We start from the raw sequence: 17,789 nt of genomic DNA, 5'->3' as shown, positions 1-17,789 counted from the left end.
TCACTGAGATTCACATGGTCTTCTATAGTTTAAAAAAAAAAAAACAACATCTGGACCTTTTTGAAAGACCATTTACAAAAAAAAACAATAAAAAAACAGAAGTCATCCTGGAAGTTTAAAAGCTTACAACAAAGTAATGACCTCCTGTAAACCTTCTGGCTCAAGACGCTGCCCTTCCTCGCTGAAGCGAGCACCTGTGGTTGGGAGTCCGACACAGGGTGGAAAGGTGTGAGCATGACTGCATTACGAGATCACCATGTCCAGTGTATAATTTAATAAAGCCGTCTAGAGCTCTGCCCTTCTCTCTGCTACTGTGTCTACCTTGGCCTGCTGTCCTCCATCTATCTAATGGATGGCCTCTCTGCTGATGTACAGGGCTTTTATTGGAGTTAGGATCAAGTGTGTGTGTGTGTGTGAGTGTAATTGTGTGTATTGCTGAGGGGGCACTTTGCAAGATGTTGCTGCCGCCAGGGTTCACTGGCCCACTTGGCATCGAGCTCTTCCTCTTTTTTTCCCTCTTTCATTCTGTATTTACACTCTTTCACTCATTCTACCTACTGTAATTGACCTGTGCTTTCAACTTGATGTATATTTGTCAGTTAGGACGACATGTATTTGGTGAGTGGATAACATATTAACATATTTTAACAAATTGTGGAATTTGCTGAAAATATTAAATGTGTTCCCTTTACCAAACTCATTTTCTGTGGATTTACAACCCAGCCTCCTATTCTCCGCCCTCTGTTCCTTTTTCTCGTCCTTTATCATTTCCTAGCTCATCACTGTGTCCTTCACTGGCTGAGCAGGAAGTTGCTGGCACCAGTCCCGAATCGAGAAAGAGGATTGGCAGGTGTACATAGGCTTGCACAAAAACACATATAATGTGTCATCGCAAGAGCCCAAGCATCTTTTTTTTAATGAGCCAGGCGAGGCAGTTTGGTGATATACTGTGGGATCGGTGAGCAGGCCCTCCTGACAATCCATCTCATTCATAATTAGGAGTGTCTCCCAGAACCACAGTGGAACTACACTTGGGACTATGGTGGTTCCTCTCTGGTGATAGGGTTGGTGTTATTCAACTGTGTCCTGAGTTGGATGTTCTTTTAAATTCAAATGCTATTCTTTTAAATTCTATTAAAATGTTACTAACTTCAAGCTCCTGTTAGTAAGACTGCCAAATCGTCAAACACTGACACATTCTAATGGTGGCTGAGCTAAGACCCCAAAGTGTCAGTATTTGATGAGTTGGGAAACCCAACGAGTCAGTATTACTATCTGACCAATGGGAGCTTTAGATACTTGCACTAAAGCTGCTGTAAATGCTATATTTTTATAGGGGTTAAATTGCTCCATCTTCCAACAGTTATCACTGTTGTAGGGTGTTCGGTGTGCTGAACACACAGAGAGCAGGATCGTTCTGTTTGCTGCTATGTCTGTTGACTACAGCTGCAAGTTCATGTGATGACGTAGAGAGGAGGGAGGGGATTGCTAACTGCAAAATGGAAAGGAAGTTAGCTTACAGCAGCTTTGATACAAATTATTATTTTGATTTAGTCCTGCGCAAGGCTTGCGGGTAAGGAAAGCCTGATCTCTTCACTGTAAACTCTAAGCACTGTTGGTTTGAAGGGGAAAGAAGGTGAAAGATCGGTGTGACTGTGAGTTACTGCTGTCCCTCTTCAAAGGCATTTGAGTATAGTGTAGTATACACTTTAGATATTTCACAAGCACACATGAAATTTGGTGTGTGGATTCTTAAACATATAGACAGACGCAGGTGGCGAAAACAAAAAACAAAATCCCAGTGAAAAGAACAGAAAACGCATCAGGCTGGACATGTTGGGCTCAGGACACAGTCTGCATGTACACCCTGATGCTAAATCAACTGATTTTTGGCTGTTGCATTGCAACAACAACATTTTGCAACACAAAGAAAGAATATCCTGTTTTTCCTGAATGATTCCTGAACAAGTTTACATCCAAAGATTGATAGAAACTATTTCTTTTGAAATCACTTCCAACAAAAAATGCTCCAATCCAGAGATTTTCCAACACAGAAAGGTAAATCCAACACTGAATGAATGAGAGAATCTACATATTTTACTGCCGTGCTCAGTCATTACTGATCACTTTTAAAACATTAGCAAAGTACCTCAAATATGAAACATAAGTAGCTATTCCGCTTAATGATTTAAATTTGAAGGAAAATGCACTCAAATGGCACCCGGTCGAACGAGTGGAACCCCAGGAAGTGAACGCTACATGCACATGCGTAAGTGAAAAACTCGTGATGTGATCGCGATGGAGCTGCAAATCGTCATCGCCTTCAAAGGAATCTAGCTCTTTTAACTGTCTGAAAAGCCTAATACGAAGCCCTGATATGAAGGAGAATGAACAATACCCCTTTCTGAAATGGAGGCATGTAATGTTACAGTAATGATCCCGCATTAATAAGAAACGTGCATCTTGTGTAGCGGAGAGAAATTTCCACTTTTTTTTTTCCTCCTCATACATCTTATCAACAAGCTTCAGGGTCTCTCTCCCCCTCTTCTTCCTGCGTTCTTCCTCTCCCTCACACACACATACACACACACACAGTGAGTGACAATGCTGAGAAGGGTCAAAGAAATCCATTATTCAGCTGTCAGGATATTTTTAGAAACACCCCGGTGACTTTGGAATTATTTATTAAGCGCCTGATAATTAAAACATGTACGTTTGGTTGGGAAATGCCAGCCAGAAATGTGTGAGAGAAAGAGAGCGAAAGAGAGAGAGGCAGGGATATCCCCCAGGGAAACTCTCTCTCTCTCTCTTCCTCTCTCTCTCTCTCTCTCTCTCTCTCTCTCTCTCTGTAGTTCTATATTTAGCTCGACCACTGCAGCATCTATTTAGCTGCTGCTGCACATCGGCGCATTTATCTACATACGTGCACTGCCGTTACCGCACATACGAAGCTATTGCATGTTCTTATGCCCATGAACGTGCACACACATACACACACACACACACACACACACACACACACACACACGGCCTTTACACATTTACTAGTGCAGAGAAAAACGCAGCCCACACTGGCTGCAGAGAAGAGCAGGGAAACGCTCCCATTAATAATTCAGCTCTCACACCATCATATACACATTTACCCGCTGTCTAACATGCTCACGTGAACAGACGCATGTGTGGCCACGCACACACATATACCCTAACACACGTAAGAGCCGAAGTGGAACACACACACACACACACACACATTCATTCAGAGGCTGCTTCACTCACTCTCATTCTTCTTTTCTGCTCTCTCGCTGTCTCTCTCTCTCTCTCTCTCTCTCTCTCTCTCTCTCTCTCTCTCACACACACACACACACACACACACACACACACACACACTCTCTCTCTCTTTTCGGTTGCTTTCCATACACGTCACACTGCATGGAAGAACAAAAGCGGACACGGTAGCACAATTCTGTCGGTTTGTATATGTGTAAAAGAGTGATGGGGCAACCAAAAAAAAAAACCAAAACTGATAACACGCATTTGATCATTGTACTTTCAATATTAAGATGTACATAGGATTCAGCAATGACTTCCTGTCCTGGTTGTCATTTGAAAGGTTTCTTTGAAACCAAACTGAACAACACAGTAGTAGGCAGGTCGCATTTCATGACTTTCTGAGAAAAATGGCCAATCAAGTGTTTTTATAAAACATAAGTATTCAGCAAATCTGCAGTTTAAACAACTGAACAATGCCAAGATTTATTATAGCGATGAGACTGCAGGAAGTAACGTTCCATTTGAACCGAAAGCAATGGTGTGAAGGTCAGGACCATGAATTAGTGTTACCAGACTTTGATGCAGAACACTGGAGTTTGTGTGCAGTCCATGATTGCCTATCTAACTGTAACTATGACCGTTCATAATCCTAAAATGAGTGTTTTGGTTGCCTAACCTCAACCAAACATATACATACATAGAAACAGTAGATAGCATGAACTTTTAAAACACTGCCTTAGATGTAAAATCTCTCGATACAACAATTTCATTCTCTAGGGAGCAATTCATCTGGAGGCAGATATGAAGACATGCTGTTTATGGATTTAAAGTGTTAAGTGTTAGCAGCAAACATTGAACATTTGCTAGAGTCCAATCAAGATATCCCATAATGGTTTAAAAATAGTTCCACAATGTGCCCACGTCCAGGATGTTACCCGACGGTCACAGGACACGCCCTTCCAGGATATTCTCGCAATGTCAAAATACTGTATGAAGTCATCACGAAAGGGCTTATTCAGCTCCTCTGCCATTTTTTTTTATGTACACTGTGCATTCAGTAGCGACCTACGAAGAGAAATAATAATAATAAGTTCACTCAGTCAACTCAACATTGTCTCACACAACGTGTCCCGTGTTTGACCCACTCGTCCACCATGAAGTCAAAATGAAGTGATTGAACACAGTTTGGTTAAAGATCTTTGGCTCTTACAAACACTGCAGGCACACTAAAACGATGAGACAGTAATACAATAAATGTACATGTAGATATACATAAATGTCTTTTTGTGTACTTTAGTGGAGGGAACATCTGATCACAATCATTTCACAACCACACTTATTGTTAATTAGATGTAATGAAACATAAAAAGACACCTGCATTGGATTTGGAAACAATGTCAATGCCTTTGAATTAAACTGAATTATATCCTTTACTACTTTCTTTACTACTCCTTTACTTTCCAAACTAGATCGAAAGTGCACTATATGGCTTGAAGTGTTGCTATGTTAAGTCAAACTGGTTGTACATGTCACCGCTGCACCTCCAGACTGGCTTCATTTGTCAACCCTCTTACAATCCAAGCCACAGTCCATAACCCTGCACAGTAAGTTTTTACTCTCCATAAAGACAACGGGGTGCAACAAAGTGTCAGATGTAAGATTTAAGCGGATTTAAACATGTTTTGAGTTCTGCGAACATTTCTCGGAGACAGATCCGCTCTGGGAGCCTTTAGCATCCAGCCTGGCTGAGTTAGCTAATAATGGGACATATGGATGTGAATATTAATGAAAATATGCTCTGAATATAATGATTGCATTTTGTCCCCACAATCCTAGCTTGTGTCATTCATGAACGCATTTCAGATTCCCAGTAAAGGCTCAGCAGCTACTTGTCAGTCGGGCAGGATGAAGATGTACTTGAGGGGACCCAAAAATGGTGAGTAATGGTAAGTAATCTCGAGGTAATGATGCGTACCTAGTAACAGCTCACTTGGAGGTGCACAAGAATAGTCACTAAAATGTACATAATAGGGCATCAGAAGGTCTGATTGGTTACATCAAGTGTTATTTGGCAGGTTAATCGCAGACATTTAGAACGGAACAGAACATGCTGATTCACGGATATACCAGCCTGTATTCACCCAGATACAGCAGCGTGGTCAGTGGCCTTATGCTTCAGTGTCTGACGCTGTAGTACCCCATTAGCATCACTTATTGAAGTGCCCCTCTAGTGCGGTGTATAAAGAGCGAGAAAAGTCCAAGTCAGGGGGTGGTTCGGGTTTGATGGGTTGTGCGCTGGACTTTCTCATTGGACACCGGCGTTTGTGACCAAGAGTCAAGAATGATTTGTTTTAAAGTTATGTAAGTGCAGTTAGTTAACGTACAAAAATGTTGCTTATGTAAGGGAACATAACCCAAAGTGTGATGTTTTTCTAACCTTAACCAAGGACTTCTAGTGCCTGAACATAACCAAACAGTGACCACTTCCCAACCCTCAGCAGCAGTCCCTCAGTAATGAAATGTCATAACATGTGTAACACAATATAGATTGCCATGTCTACTGAATCATAAAACAAATCCATTTTACAATACTTCGAGGGTTTAAGATTAGTGGAACAGTTTGCAGTATTTATGCCCTACAGAATACAGTAGTCAGCCTTTTAAGTCAGTAAAAATAAAGAAATACAGAAATGGAAAGGGTTGTGATCTCATGGGGCCTTGCCTTAAAGCTGTACTAAACAACACTTTTTTTTAAATTACCATTCAGTCCTGAAGTGTTGCCTGTAGTGCCAAACTGAGTATCATTAGCACTTCACCTAAGCTTCACACCGTTTAGCATCATTTAGCTTGTTGTTTTGCTTTTATGACCCTCAACTGTGCTCTCATAATCCCTTTATTCCAGATGCAAAAAAAAGCTCTGATAATCCTTCCGCACACTGCCTGCCCGGCACCAAATGACAGGCAGACACTGGCTGGTGAACACTGTGAAACGTTTAGCAGCTAAAGAGCTAGATGACCTCAGGAGTTGGTGGAGACCAAACACAGAGCTGAAAGGAGGTTAAAAAAAACACAAAAGCCAGTGTTCTAAACTGTAAATGTAAACTGTCGCAAACATGTGAGTGAAAACAACTTCATAGGGGTGGTTTGGTTTGAGCTTTGGCCCAAGAAAAGCAGCTGGCTTTTGCATCTGTAAATCTGTTTAACTGATTCTACATGTTTTGCTGCGTCTTTCCTTCTTTGGTTTTTTATTCACACTCCCCAGACCGAACAGTGCCTGACAGGTCGTTTTCTCCCTGGACAGCTCCTCCCCTGTGCCACGGCCCATGTCCTGCTTAGTTCTGTTTAATATTGCAACAGACAGGGAAAGACATGAAGGAGGGATGAGGACATGAGCTGATTGAGGAGAGCAGGGAGAAAGGGGGTCATCGAGTCAACTGCAATGTTTTCCGTCTTATTCTATGGTAACTCATTTCTGCTGTAGGGATGGAAGAAAATGATAAGAACTGGGGGGAGATGGAAAAGACAGACCTCTCTGCCTCTGTCAAAAGGTAAAAACTCAAGCCCTGCCTGAATTTCCCACGTTTCTTGCATTAAATTCATCTTCTATTCCAAAAAGGGTTGAATTAAAGCTAAAGCTCTGTCAGTTTTCCCAGGAGCATTTTCCACTGAATTAATCTAAAGGTGCAAGCAGCGAAGCTCTTCACAGACCTTGGGTGCTTTTGGAAAATCGAGCACCTCCTCTTATTCTTTTTCATGAGGAAAAATGCTGCTTAGTCTAGATACTGAGTGTAAAATGACCCCATTATTCACATTCCTATTGCAGTGTGACATAACTGGGGGATGATGGGAAGAAAGTCACCTACTAGGAGGCAGCTGTTGACTCTGTAATGACCAGAATGTATCCCACTTTTAGCCACGTTCATTTTGTTCTGTAGCCCGCTGACTCCATTATGGTTTAAGTTTATCAAATAACGGTTTAACATTCATTAGTCCACTTCAAACATACTTTCAGACAACTGTTCAGGTTAGCCATTCGCTGTTTTATCACGAAGCAAGCTCACCTTAGCATAGTCTGTCACTCTTTCCTCAACGTCAGCCATCCTGGATAGCTGGCTATCATATGTTTAGAACATACAAGAAATATTATTCAAACTCTGTGTTATTATATCATATTACATTTTATATACTCTATTTTTGCAATGCAGTGATGCCCGCAGAAACTGCAACTCAAAAACGTGATTAGCTTGGTGACATACATATCAAGTTACACTATATTCTCTGACATCACGCTCAAATTTATCCGGCTGTTTTCTAGGTTGCAAGTGGTGTAAACATCAGGAACCTGACAACCTGTTGTCATTTCATCTCTTTGTGATTGATCTGCAACTGAAAACATGATGGATAGTGAAAATCTGGCAGAGACATTGGGCCATATTTCATGGTAAAACTACATATCTTATTACCTATCAGCTAACGGCAGCATTCACTAGCTAATATAACTGTTTGATTATATCCTGTTTGTTTCATTAATAGGCTTAAGTCAGTGTGTTCGAGATGTGCACTTATGTTTTAAATATCATTAAGCAGTTTCAAATGGTAAAGCTAGCTAGGAAGTGGTTGGATGCTAACATTAGCTGTTATCCAGCCAATGGGTTATTAAATATATTACTTCATCTCTGAGATAGCTTCTAAGATTAGCATCCAACCACTTCCTCGCTAATATTATCATTTAAAAAGTCCTACACAATACAAAAGAGTACATTCATTCGAACATATCAACACACATCTTGGACACTTTTATATAAGCCTGGCAGTGAAACACAATGGATGGAATCAAACAGTAATGTTAGCTCGGATGACATTATCCCACCATTTGAGCTTCCCACTCCGAGTGTGACATCAGACTTTAATATGGTTTACTGAAATCAAACATGTTGAGTACTGGAGAGTGAGTAGGGAGGGTTTGATAATCATATAATAATATCAGTAATTAGTAATGCATTTGTTTTCCATAGTGACATTTTGCTTTGTTTTTTGTCTCATGATGAACAAGCTGTTATGAATAGGAACAGTTAAAAGTAACGCGGTGCCAGTTCTGAGAGAAACTCTGGCTGAAATGTTGCATTTAGGAATGCACTGAGCTGAGCAACAAACTCATTCATCCGACATCTGAAGACATAAATGTTTAGAGCTGTTCCAAACAGCGAGATGCTCTCATTGTCTCTCCTGGAGGGCATTCATAGTGTTGTACATGTCTGTACACACAAATAAGGTTCACCTCCACACACCGGGCTGATCACTGCTTGTGTGGGCAGCCTTGTCAGATTGTTAGTTTCAGAAAGTTCTCATGGGCAGCACCTTCACAATCATCATCTCGTTGAGTCTAAACAGATTTATACCCCCGCAGTCACCTCATGATAACCTGAGCTGGGCTGATGGAGTTTAAAAGCGCCTACACTATTGGGAATCCTGTCAGTAATTGAAACAAGATGAATAATTAGAACAGTTAATACGTAGCTGTGATTGTCTTTGATTGTTGTGTTGATGTGGTCAGTTATCTCTCCTCCATAACACAGGAACACACACCGCCTGACGACACTGTCACCCGCTGCCGGATAGCTCTCGCAAGCTAGATAAGAGATTTGTGCAAACGGCTGATTTGCTATTTTTCACAAGCACAAGTCTAATGAATACATACATAATAAACTTTATTAAATACCACAATCATATGATCACACCAAAAGAGCCATCACGAATGAACCCCAATCCGAAAAGGCAACACAGCCTGGCAGTTACTGTTCAGCGCAGTGGGTCTTTGCTTTGTGCTAACTCGTCATCGCTAACCTTATCCAATTACCTCATGTCTCACTCACAGATAAGAGGACAACTGAAAGTGTCATAACGAACAAAAACAATGAACTTGGCTATTGTTTGTACTTGTCGCTGTCAAGTTAGCATGTTGGCGTTGGGACATTTTGGACTTTCTCCTCCACCCTTGCGTAACTAGCTGGTTAATAGATTTAGCAATATAACCACTTATGAGTGTGTGCAGGTCTGCAGGTAAGTAGGTAGACAAGTAGGTAGATCGTCCAATCATTTCACTTGATCTGAATGACATGGATAGGCTTGTTCGAGAACCCCGCGACGGCTTGGTTTTCTTTATTTTCCTTATTTTCTCAGAGCCTTTGAAATATTGAGATTTTCTTCAAATGCAACACAAAATGCTTGTAAAATAACTTACCAGCCCTAGATTCGCGAGGTAGCTGTCCGACCTATGTTGCCATGGTGATCTATCCCTGTTAAACGTGATCCAGCTTTGTGACACCTGTTTTAAATCCGTAGCTGGGTAGCCCACAGATCTTGCTTTGTGATGCGGGCCCACTGCAGGGATTTTGCAATCAATTCCTCTTGGATTTCTAACAGCAATGCAGGAGCAGTGCAGCATGCATGTGAAACTGGAGGTGTTCCTGCTGCTGGTTTAGTTTCTATCGCAGCCTTGCCAGTATCGTTACAATCAGTAATAAATCAGTATTCAAGGCAAAACTGCTTCATGTGGGCCAAGAGTCACTTTATATCATCAACAGTTATGAGTGGTGCCTTAGCGTCCCTTTCAAGTACATTAACCTTATTTACAATTGGTCAGCTCAGTGTACATAGAGGCCGACTTTGGCCCACTTCTAGTTCATGGACGCCAAGACACACCATCGCTGTGCTCTGCCAGGAGGCCCGCACACAGTGTTTTGGCTTTGGTTCTTTGTTTTTCTCGCTCATCTTCTTTTGAACTTTACCAAACCAGTCGAAAGTTTTAGTGTGACTGTTGCATTGCATTGTCCCCCAACTGGAAGAACCATTCACTTAGAATTCTGACATGAAGCCAGTGGCGCTAAAATTGACAATCTCTTTCCATTCAAACTTTACTTCGCTGACATGAGGGCGAGTAAATAATGACAGAATTTTGCCTGGGCGACCTTTCCCGTTTCACCTGTTTCCCGCTGCAGTAGCATGCTAGCAGACCATCACGATCAAGGCCCAAACTGCTCTGTAATTGACACTTTTGGTCCATTTGGCCCAAATCTCGGCCACCAGCGGTTCAAATTGGCCCTTACTGTATTTTCCGTGGTGCACTCTGTCACTGCGCAGTGCCAGGAGACCTGCTGCTACGCCCAGCAGGGCAGAGTGGATGATTAAATGATCATCTCCAAGGTGGTGAACAGCATTAGGCCGTCTGCCAAGCCTATTAGACAACTTACCTCGGCCACACATCACACGCATCCGCCGCAAGGACAGTAAAACCTTCGGAAGTTTCACAAACTCATGACATGTGCTCGCAAATTAGAGGAAACACAGATAAAGATTTAGTCGGAGAATACAAAATAGTGCTATGTCTTATAACAGTCAGCACTGAGCATATGTGGGAGGCCAAAAACATCCAGATCAAGCAGACATGCTGCTGCTTTTGTGAATGTTTACTTATGAAATTTGGAATGATAAAGATCTACTTACACTGAGTAGAGTTATACAGCATATCTAAAATACAGGGATTCAGTTATATTTGGACGTGTTTCCCATGCAAGATGCTTTAAATGACTCAACAAGCGAACAAGACTGTGACTCATCAAAAGCTAGTCCGGGCAGCTAGAAAGTTAAAGAAATCATGTCATCAATGCAGTCGTCTTGTTTTTTGATTTAAATTTTTAGAAATTTGTATCTGAACCATTCATACGTTTTGTCTTTGTGCCGTGCAGAGATGGACCTCCGGCCTCCTCATCCAGATGGTGACGATGGTGGGAATGCGTCTCTTTTGTTTGCTAAACAGGAACCTGATGTGATTCATCACATTCTCAGGGATGTTATGGAGCAATGCAACATCGCCCATCACTTGGACACTTCATCCTCGTCATCATCCTGGATATTTATATCCTCACGTTCATTAGTGGGAGGCGATGCTGGTTCATTCTTCTTTTTACCAGTGGTGGACACTGACTGAATACGTTTACTAATAAAAGTACTTAAGTACATTTTTTAAGGAGCCTACTATGCATTTCCTACAGTGTGTTATACAGGTTCTTGTGCAAGTAAAAGGTCCACACCAATGGGAGCTCCTCTTTCCAACAGGAAATGCCGCTCCTGAAACGCATCGTCAGTTGTCCCACATTTAATTCCGTGGTTTCTTGACATCACTTGATCGCCGTGCCGCAAGTTTGCATAATTCAAGCCGATATTCAAGATAGAAGTGAAGCTAACTTGAAGTGAAACACGACAGGAGACACGGTTAGTGATGCCGGCTCGGGGCGTGTGTGAGCTGACCAATGGGCAGTCTGAAGATATATGCTGCTGCACAATATTTTGTAATATCCTCAAAGGCATCTCAATAATTTGAACAAGGTGAAAAAATAAAATATGATATTTATACAAATAATATGTACATTATTTTTACTAAATACCTGTGTATTAATATTGAGACAGGTAGGGATGACAAATAAAAAATAAAAAACAATGAAATTTGGTAATTTCAGAAAATTACATGACTTGTAATGCAGCTTTTAAATCCAAGAAAAGACAACACTTGACACATCATTATTCTCATAACAACAATATGATATCTATACATTGCCCAGCCCTAGTTTTTGTACTTTTACGAGGAACCTGACGGAGGACTTTTGCTTATAATGGAGACATTTTGCAGTTTTTCTACCTTCCTACACTGCTGCCTCCCACCAGTGTTTTTCCTGATTAATGGTTTGGGACGACTCGGGTTCAGTTCCTGTTAAGTCATGGAAATTTTGCTAAAGAGAGTAAAATGTGCACCTCGGCTGTTCTGTCTGATTCGTGCTGATTGTAGAGCACTAATGCCTTCCAACACACTCGGCAGAACAGAGGACAGAGTGGGCAGATGAGGATGAGCAAAAGAACAATACAGGAGGAAAAAAAAAAAGTGCTGATCTCCCTCTCTCTCTCTCTCTCTCTCTCTCTCTCTCTCTCTCTCTGTCTCTCTCGCTCTCTCCCTCCCTCTCATTCAGTATGCTGACTGTTTCTGCACAGAAAACCGACTCCCACGCTATTCTGCCTGGCCTATTTATCACATTGATCAGCTTATAAAGAAGTCGGATGTACACAGGAGGCTCGCTAGAACTGTGCGTATGAGAGAGATCACGATTTTTTGCACCTTGTGGCAGCGACGTGGAGCTCAGGCCGCTCGGAGGTGAAGACTTGCTGACACGGTCATTTTACTCACTTGGCCTCGTGACATCTAATCACCATAGATACAAATGTTGCTTCAGCCTTTCTCTCACTGTCGTTGGGTACCAGCGGCGAAACTCATGGTAACTGAAGAAGGCAGTCGCAGTGCATCGGGCCAAAATTCATCGTTTACCTGTTAATCCATTGATGGAATGTAACTCCATCTCAACTCGAAGTACATTTACTCAAGTACCGCTCCTGTACTTTACATGAGCATTCCCATTTTCTGCTATGTTATACTTCTCCTCCACTACATCTTGTACAATAGTACTTAAACTCCACTTCATTTATTTGATAACTTTAGCTGCCAGTTACTCTTAAGAGATCATGCTGCATCAGAGCCAAAGTAGTGCTTATATTCATATTGTTATTTATTCAGCAGTCCTATTTAGAAAATGAACAAAACACTGTTTCCAATTGAAAAACGCTGAATATCAGATCTGATCATTTGTCAGGTCAACCCACAGTACAAAACATATTCATATAATTTACTTTCATTCGTACTTACTCAAGTACATTTAGTACTTTTGTTACTTCAGCACATCTAATATCAGACACTTTAAGTTTCTTCATCAAGTTTTTTTTTTTTTTTTTGCAACACTGGTGAAATCTTACAAACAGTCAGACAATATAAGCATCAGAGAAAGTAGAGCTGATATCATGAGCTGATTAATCCATTAGCTGAATGACAGACATGAATCTGCAACTGTTTTCAGAATTGATTGATTGTTTTAGGATATTTTCTGAGCAAAAATGTTCTGATTCCAGCTTTGTATATGTCAGTATTTCCTGATTATCTTTGTCTCCTGTGATAGTACATTATATGATGTTGCTGACATTCTCTATACTGTAAACAATGAGTTAGTTATAAATATATGTATATTATTAATCCAATTATTATGTTTAACAGCATCACTTTGTAGTTAGATACATGTTAGTCCAAAGTTATTTTACTGTTAGAAAAACAATGAAATCCATAAAACATTATATAAGCAATTTTAAAGCTTTATAATCGTCAGATGCAACTTTCAAATAAACAATTACTTGATACATGTTTTATAAAGCATTTCATTGTTGAAAAAAAGTGAAATAACTATAATTTAAGTCTCCATTAACCATTTATACAAGGAGCTGTATGTAAGAATTTTAGGTTAACCTTGGAAGATAAACAGGGGCTTTTAAAAACCATTTCAAAATCAATTTAAGACAATCACCAGTGTTTCAGGAAGTAAGCCTTGATGTCATGTCAAAGCTATGCAGAAATATTTATGGAAGTTAGCATGCTAACCAGCTAGCATCCGCCTGTCCTTTATCGTGATACCACTTAGTTCCCAAACTGAGCCAATGGTGTGAGTCAGTGTAGCGTCTAGTCTGCCCACAGTCCAACATGAGAGGAGGAAGAGGTAGAAACCGCGATCATCAGCAAAGAAAGAAGTTACAGAAACAGAAGCAGAACAATAGTTAACCTAGCACTGATGTTCCCACTGCATCTTAATCATGGTTGGCTGAGAGTGTTACCATATATTTGATATTTGGACTGTTTATTGGGGGAAAAAAACTTAACATTTAAAGGCTTTGGGAGCTGGTAATGCCTATGTTTTACTATTTTGCTATTAGCTAACACTCTCTGTGTTATGAACAATCAGTCATTTATAAAAAAAAATAATCTGTGCATTTGCCATGAAAATAAATATTAGTTCAGGACACTGTAACATCTGAAGATGGACTTTCTAATTTCTGGTGCTGTTCGTTCAAACCCTCCCTCACAAGACCATCCGTGGTGCCTTTAACAGCACCGCCTCCAAAAGTGCCTCGGCTCTGTCACCCGCACAAATCTGACTTGAATCATCGACGCGACCATTTGTAAACAGCTACCCAGCTGACCGTGAAGGCCCTGCAAACCCTGGCTGTGGTGGGAACCGTTTTCCCCAATCACGGCTGCAGACTGTAATCTACCCACGGGAGCAGGAGGCAAAACAGCAGCCCTCCTCAACGCGGTAATCCAATCGACCTGGAATCGTCGCCTCAGAATAGCAGTGCGGCCCTCAGTCGCAAGGGGGGGGTGGGGGCGGATTCATACCTCCCCTGCATCACACCGTGCAGCACATCACACCGCACCGTAGCCCGTACGATGAGCTGAAACGGCTGAATGAATGACATTTGCATTTCATCAGCACAAAGCCGTGATGCTGCTGCTGCCGCTGCTTTCTTTACAGATGCAGTGGTGTATCCTCAGAATATCAATGGTAGCAGGAGGGGGGAGCTCCGGGGCCTCTTACTGCTCCGGGTGGCGTGAATAATCACTCAAATGCTTTCCCACTGTCTCAGTCCTGTTGTTGTGTAGGGATGGGGAATCTGTCTCCCAATTAACTGTAACATGACATGTACCCTGTACCCTCTAGACTACGGCACATCGATCCCGGTCAAGAAACAGACGATAACACAGCCATTTCTAGAGAAGCAGCCGTGATTCTGGCGTTTCTGCGGGAATGTGAACCACTGACTCTGGCCCCCAGGAGCCTGCAGTGATGCCCTGATGGTGCAAGCCTTCACCTAGGGGAACCTGCAGCTGTGTGCTTTGAGACGTACAGAATATCATCCTCATCGTCTCACTATTATTATTTCCTCACAACACCTACAGGCTGTGGTGGATTCAGGCTTCTGAAATAATATCTGAGAATACAAAACTCTGAGAGAAGAACGCTCCCAGGCTCACAGCAGCAGGGCTCTGATGCCTGGATTCCTGCAGAGGTGGCTAATTTCGTCCAACTGAGTTTTTTTTTTTTTTTTTTGGAGGGGCGACTTACACTCGTGTGTGTGTGTGTGTGTTGTGTGTGACTGAAACATGGTTGCGAGGGGTGCCTACCGCACAGCAGCTGCATCCAGGCGCAGGTCTTGTAAACGGTGGAGGTGTTGCAGAAGAAGAAGAGCGCCATGCAGGCGATGCAGCTGAGGATCAGCACCATGGACAGCAGCACGAACACCGAGGCCGCCTTGAAGGCTCCGGACGGGATGGAGCTGAAGTCGGAGAAGCTGCCCACGCAGGTGAGCTCCCGGCTGGGCGACGGCCCGGTGCCCACGCAGTAGTGGAAGAGGCCGAAGTAGCCGGCCTGCGGCGTGTTGACGCTGTCGCCGATCCAGTAGGGCTGGATGAACACCACCACGTTGACGATGGCGAAGCAGATGGTGAAGATGGCCCACAGCACCCCGATGGCCCGGGAGTTGCGCATGTAATTGTCATGGTAGATCTTGGAGGCTTCTTGGGAAGGCAACATGTTTGGTCGATTTTTTTTTTTCACTCTCTCTCTCCCTCTCTCTCCCTCTCTTTTTCTTTCTTTCTTTCCACCCCCGTCCTCCTCCTCCTCTTCAGACTCTTACAAGAAAAAAAAATGTATTTTTTTCCCCCCCTCTTTATTTTAATAAAGAAATTCCAGACAGCTCCACACCCTCTCTGCACAGATCCTCTATTATTTCCTCCTTCTTGTATTATTTATTTATTTATTTATTTATTTCCCCTCCTGCGCTTATATTTCTCCCGCTTTGGCTGCTTCTTAAAGGCTAGTCAACGGGCCTACACGAGCACACGATACAGATGTGGACCTGTAAATATGCATGTGACATGACAGCGCTGAACATTGTAAAAATCTGAACGCGGGGGAGGGGGGAGATGCTACATTGGAGCAATACAAAATCATAGCCTTACCTATGCCACTAATGAATAATTTACCAGGACCAGTGATTCAACATTGCTGTCTAAGGCTCGTTTCCTTGAGGCTACACCATGAATGATTTAAAAAACAGGCTTCGTCTTTTTTTTTTTTTTTCTTCTTCTTCTTCTTTATGTCACAGTGGTCAGGTGGAGTGGGAGGGTTGGGGTGGCGGTGGTGGTGGTGGTGGTGGTGGTGGAGGGGTTAAAGCTGTTTGTCGTCCTCGTCCATCAGTCCACAGCTATCTTGAGGATGTCCTTTATTACCATCCGCGGGGTGAGGTGCGTCTCGTCGCCTGTAGCGCCAGCGGTGGAGCCCGTTTTTACCTTCCGAGGCATCCGCGGGGTGCTCCCCTTCCTTCCCTACCCTTCCTCCGCTCGCCCCTCACTGTCCTCGCAGCATGTGGAAAGAAAGAAAGAAAGAAAGAAAGAAAGAAAGAAAGAAAGAAAGAAAGAAAGAAAGAAAGAAGGGAAAGAAATCCAAAACGGGATGAATGGAGAGGAGGGGGTGGAGGGGGGAAGGAAAAAAAAAACCCAAAACAAAATAAAAAATTAAAAAAAAAAAAAATCCGAGAAGAGATTTCAACGCGGGGACCCTCTGTCAAATTTCAACAGTCCTTTCTCGTAAATCCGACATCCTCCACCGCCTCGACTCCATTATCATCACGGGTTTTTTTTTTTGTCGTAGCCTTTATCCAGTCTTCTCTCTCTCTCTCTCTCTCTCTCTCTCTCCGCCTCTCTCTCTCTCCCCGTCCTCCTCCTCCCGTTTTTCTCCGCGCGCTCCCCGGAAGATGCTGATGTTGTACTGATGACAGCGATGGAGCGCGTTCACGTACGCGGGCACAGCAGCAGCAGCAGCAGCAGTAGGGGGACATTTGCATCAAAGCGCGTCCCCGCCCCTCTTCACCTTGAATCAGAAATTAGATTAAAAAAAACAAAACAAAAAAAAAAAAACAGCTTGGACACGTTACAGGGACCCCAGCGTGAGAGGACGATTGTTCACGCGTGGATGGAGTCAAAAATCCTGAATTCAGAATTCTCCAGTCTGCTCCTGGTCCAGCTAATCTGCAGTAGGTTTCAGTGGCTGGGCTGATGCTGAAGCTGAAATAATCCTGTTGCAAGAATCCAAATCTTTCATACCACACCTCCCTACAGAGAGATCTAGCATTTTACATCAAATTGTCAGTGTGTCATCGTGTGTGTGTTCATCATATGTGACCAAAAAAACACACATATTTACAAATTGCATGCAAATTAATCACACGAACAGCAATGATCTTTTTTTTTTTTTTTTTTTTTTTGGTGAATAAAACCATAACAGCATCACGAGGTTGAAAAGCCGACACAACACCAAGCAGTCATACCAGACCTTTGTCTGGTGCTCACACACTCTTAAATCTGATGAAGTGACTTTACTTAAAGGAAAAGGGAAGAAGCTGATTACCTCAAGGAACAGGTAGAGTAGACTAATAATTTTAAGGTGTTAAAACATTTTAGCCCAAACAGCTTAAACTGAACAGTTCACTTTAGTTGGAAATTCGGCGGTGATCAGTTTCCGGACAGTTTAAAAGTC

General features: G+C 42.4%; 1 protein-coding gene across 1 annotated transcript in view; it reads right to left on the bottom strand.

Annotated features, from left to right (window-relative positions):
* The window catches only part of lhfpl4a (LHFPL tetraspan subfamily member 4a), a 33,875-nt gene extending 18,090 nt beyond the window's left edge, over nucleotides 1-15,785 (bottom strand). The window contains exon 1 of the mRNA XM_037105696.1: nucleotides 15,377-15,785. Coding sequence (XP_036961591.1) covers nucleotides 15,377-15,785 — 409 coding nt within the window. The remainder of the gene's footprint in view (nucleotides 1-15,376) is intronic.
* Between the last annotated feature and the right edge of the window lie 2,004 nt (nucleotides 15,786-17,789).

Source organism: Acanthopagrus latus, chromosome 7 (genome assembly GCF_904848185.1).
Source record: "Acanthopagrus latus isolate v.2019 chromosome 7, fAcaLat1.1, whole genome shotgun sequence".
Lineage (NCBI taxonomy): Eukaryota > Metazoa > Chordata > Actinopteri > Spariformes > Sparidae > Acanthopagrus > Acanthopagrus latus.
Note: the sequence above shows the minus strand (reverse complement) of the source record. Positions and strands in the feature narration are given on the sequence as shown.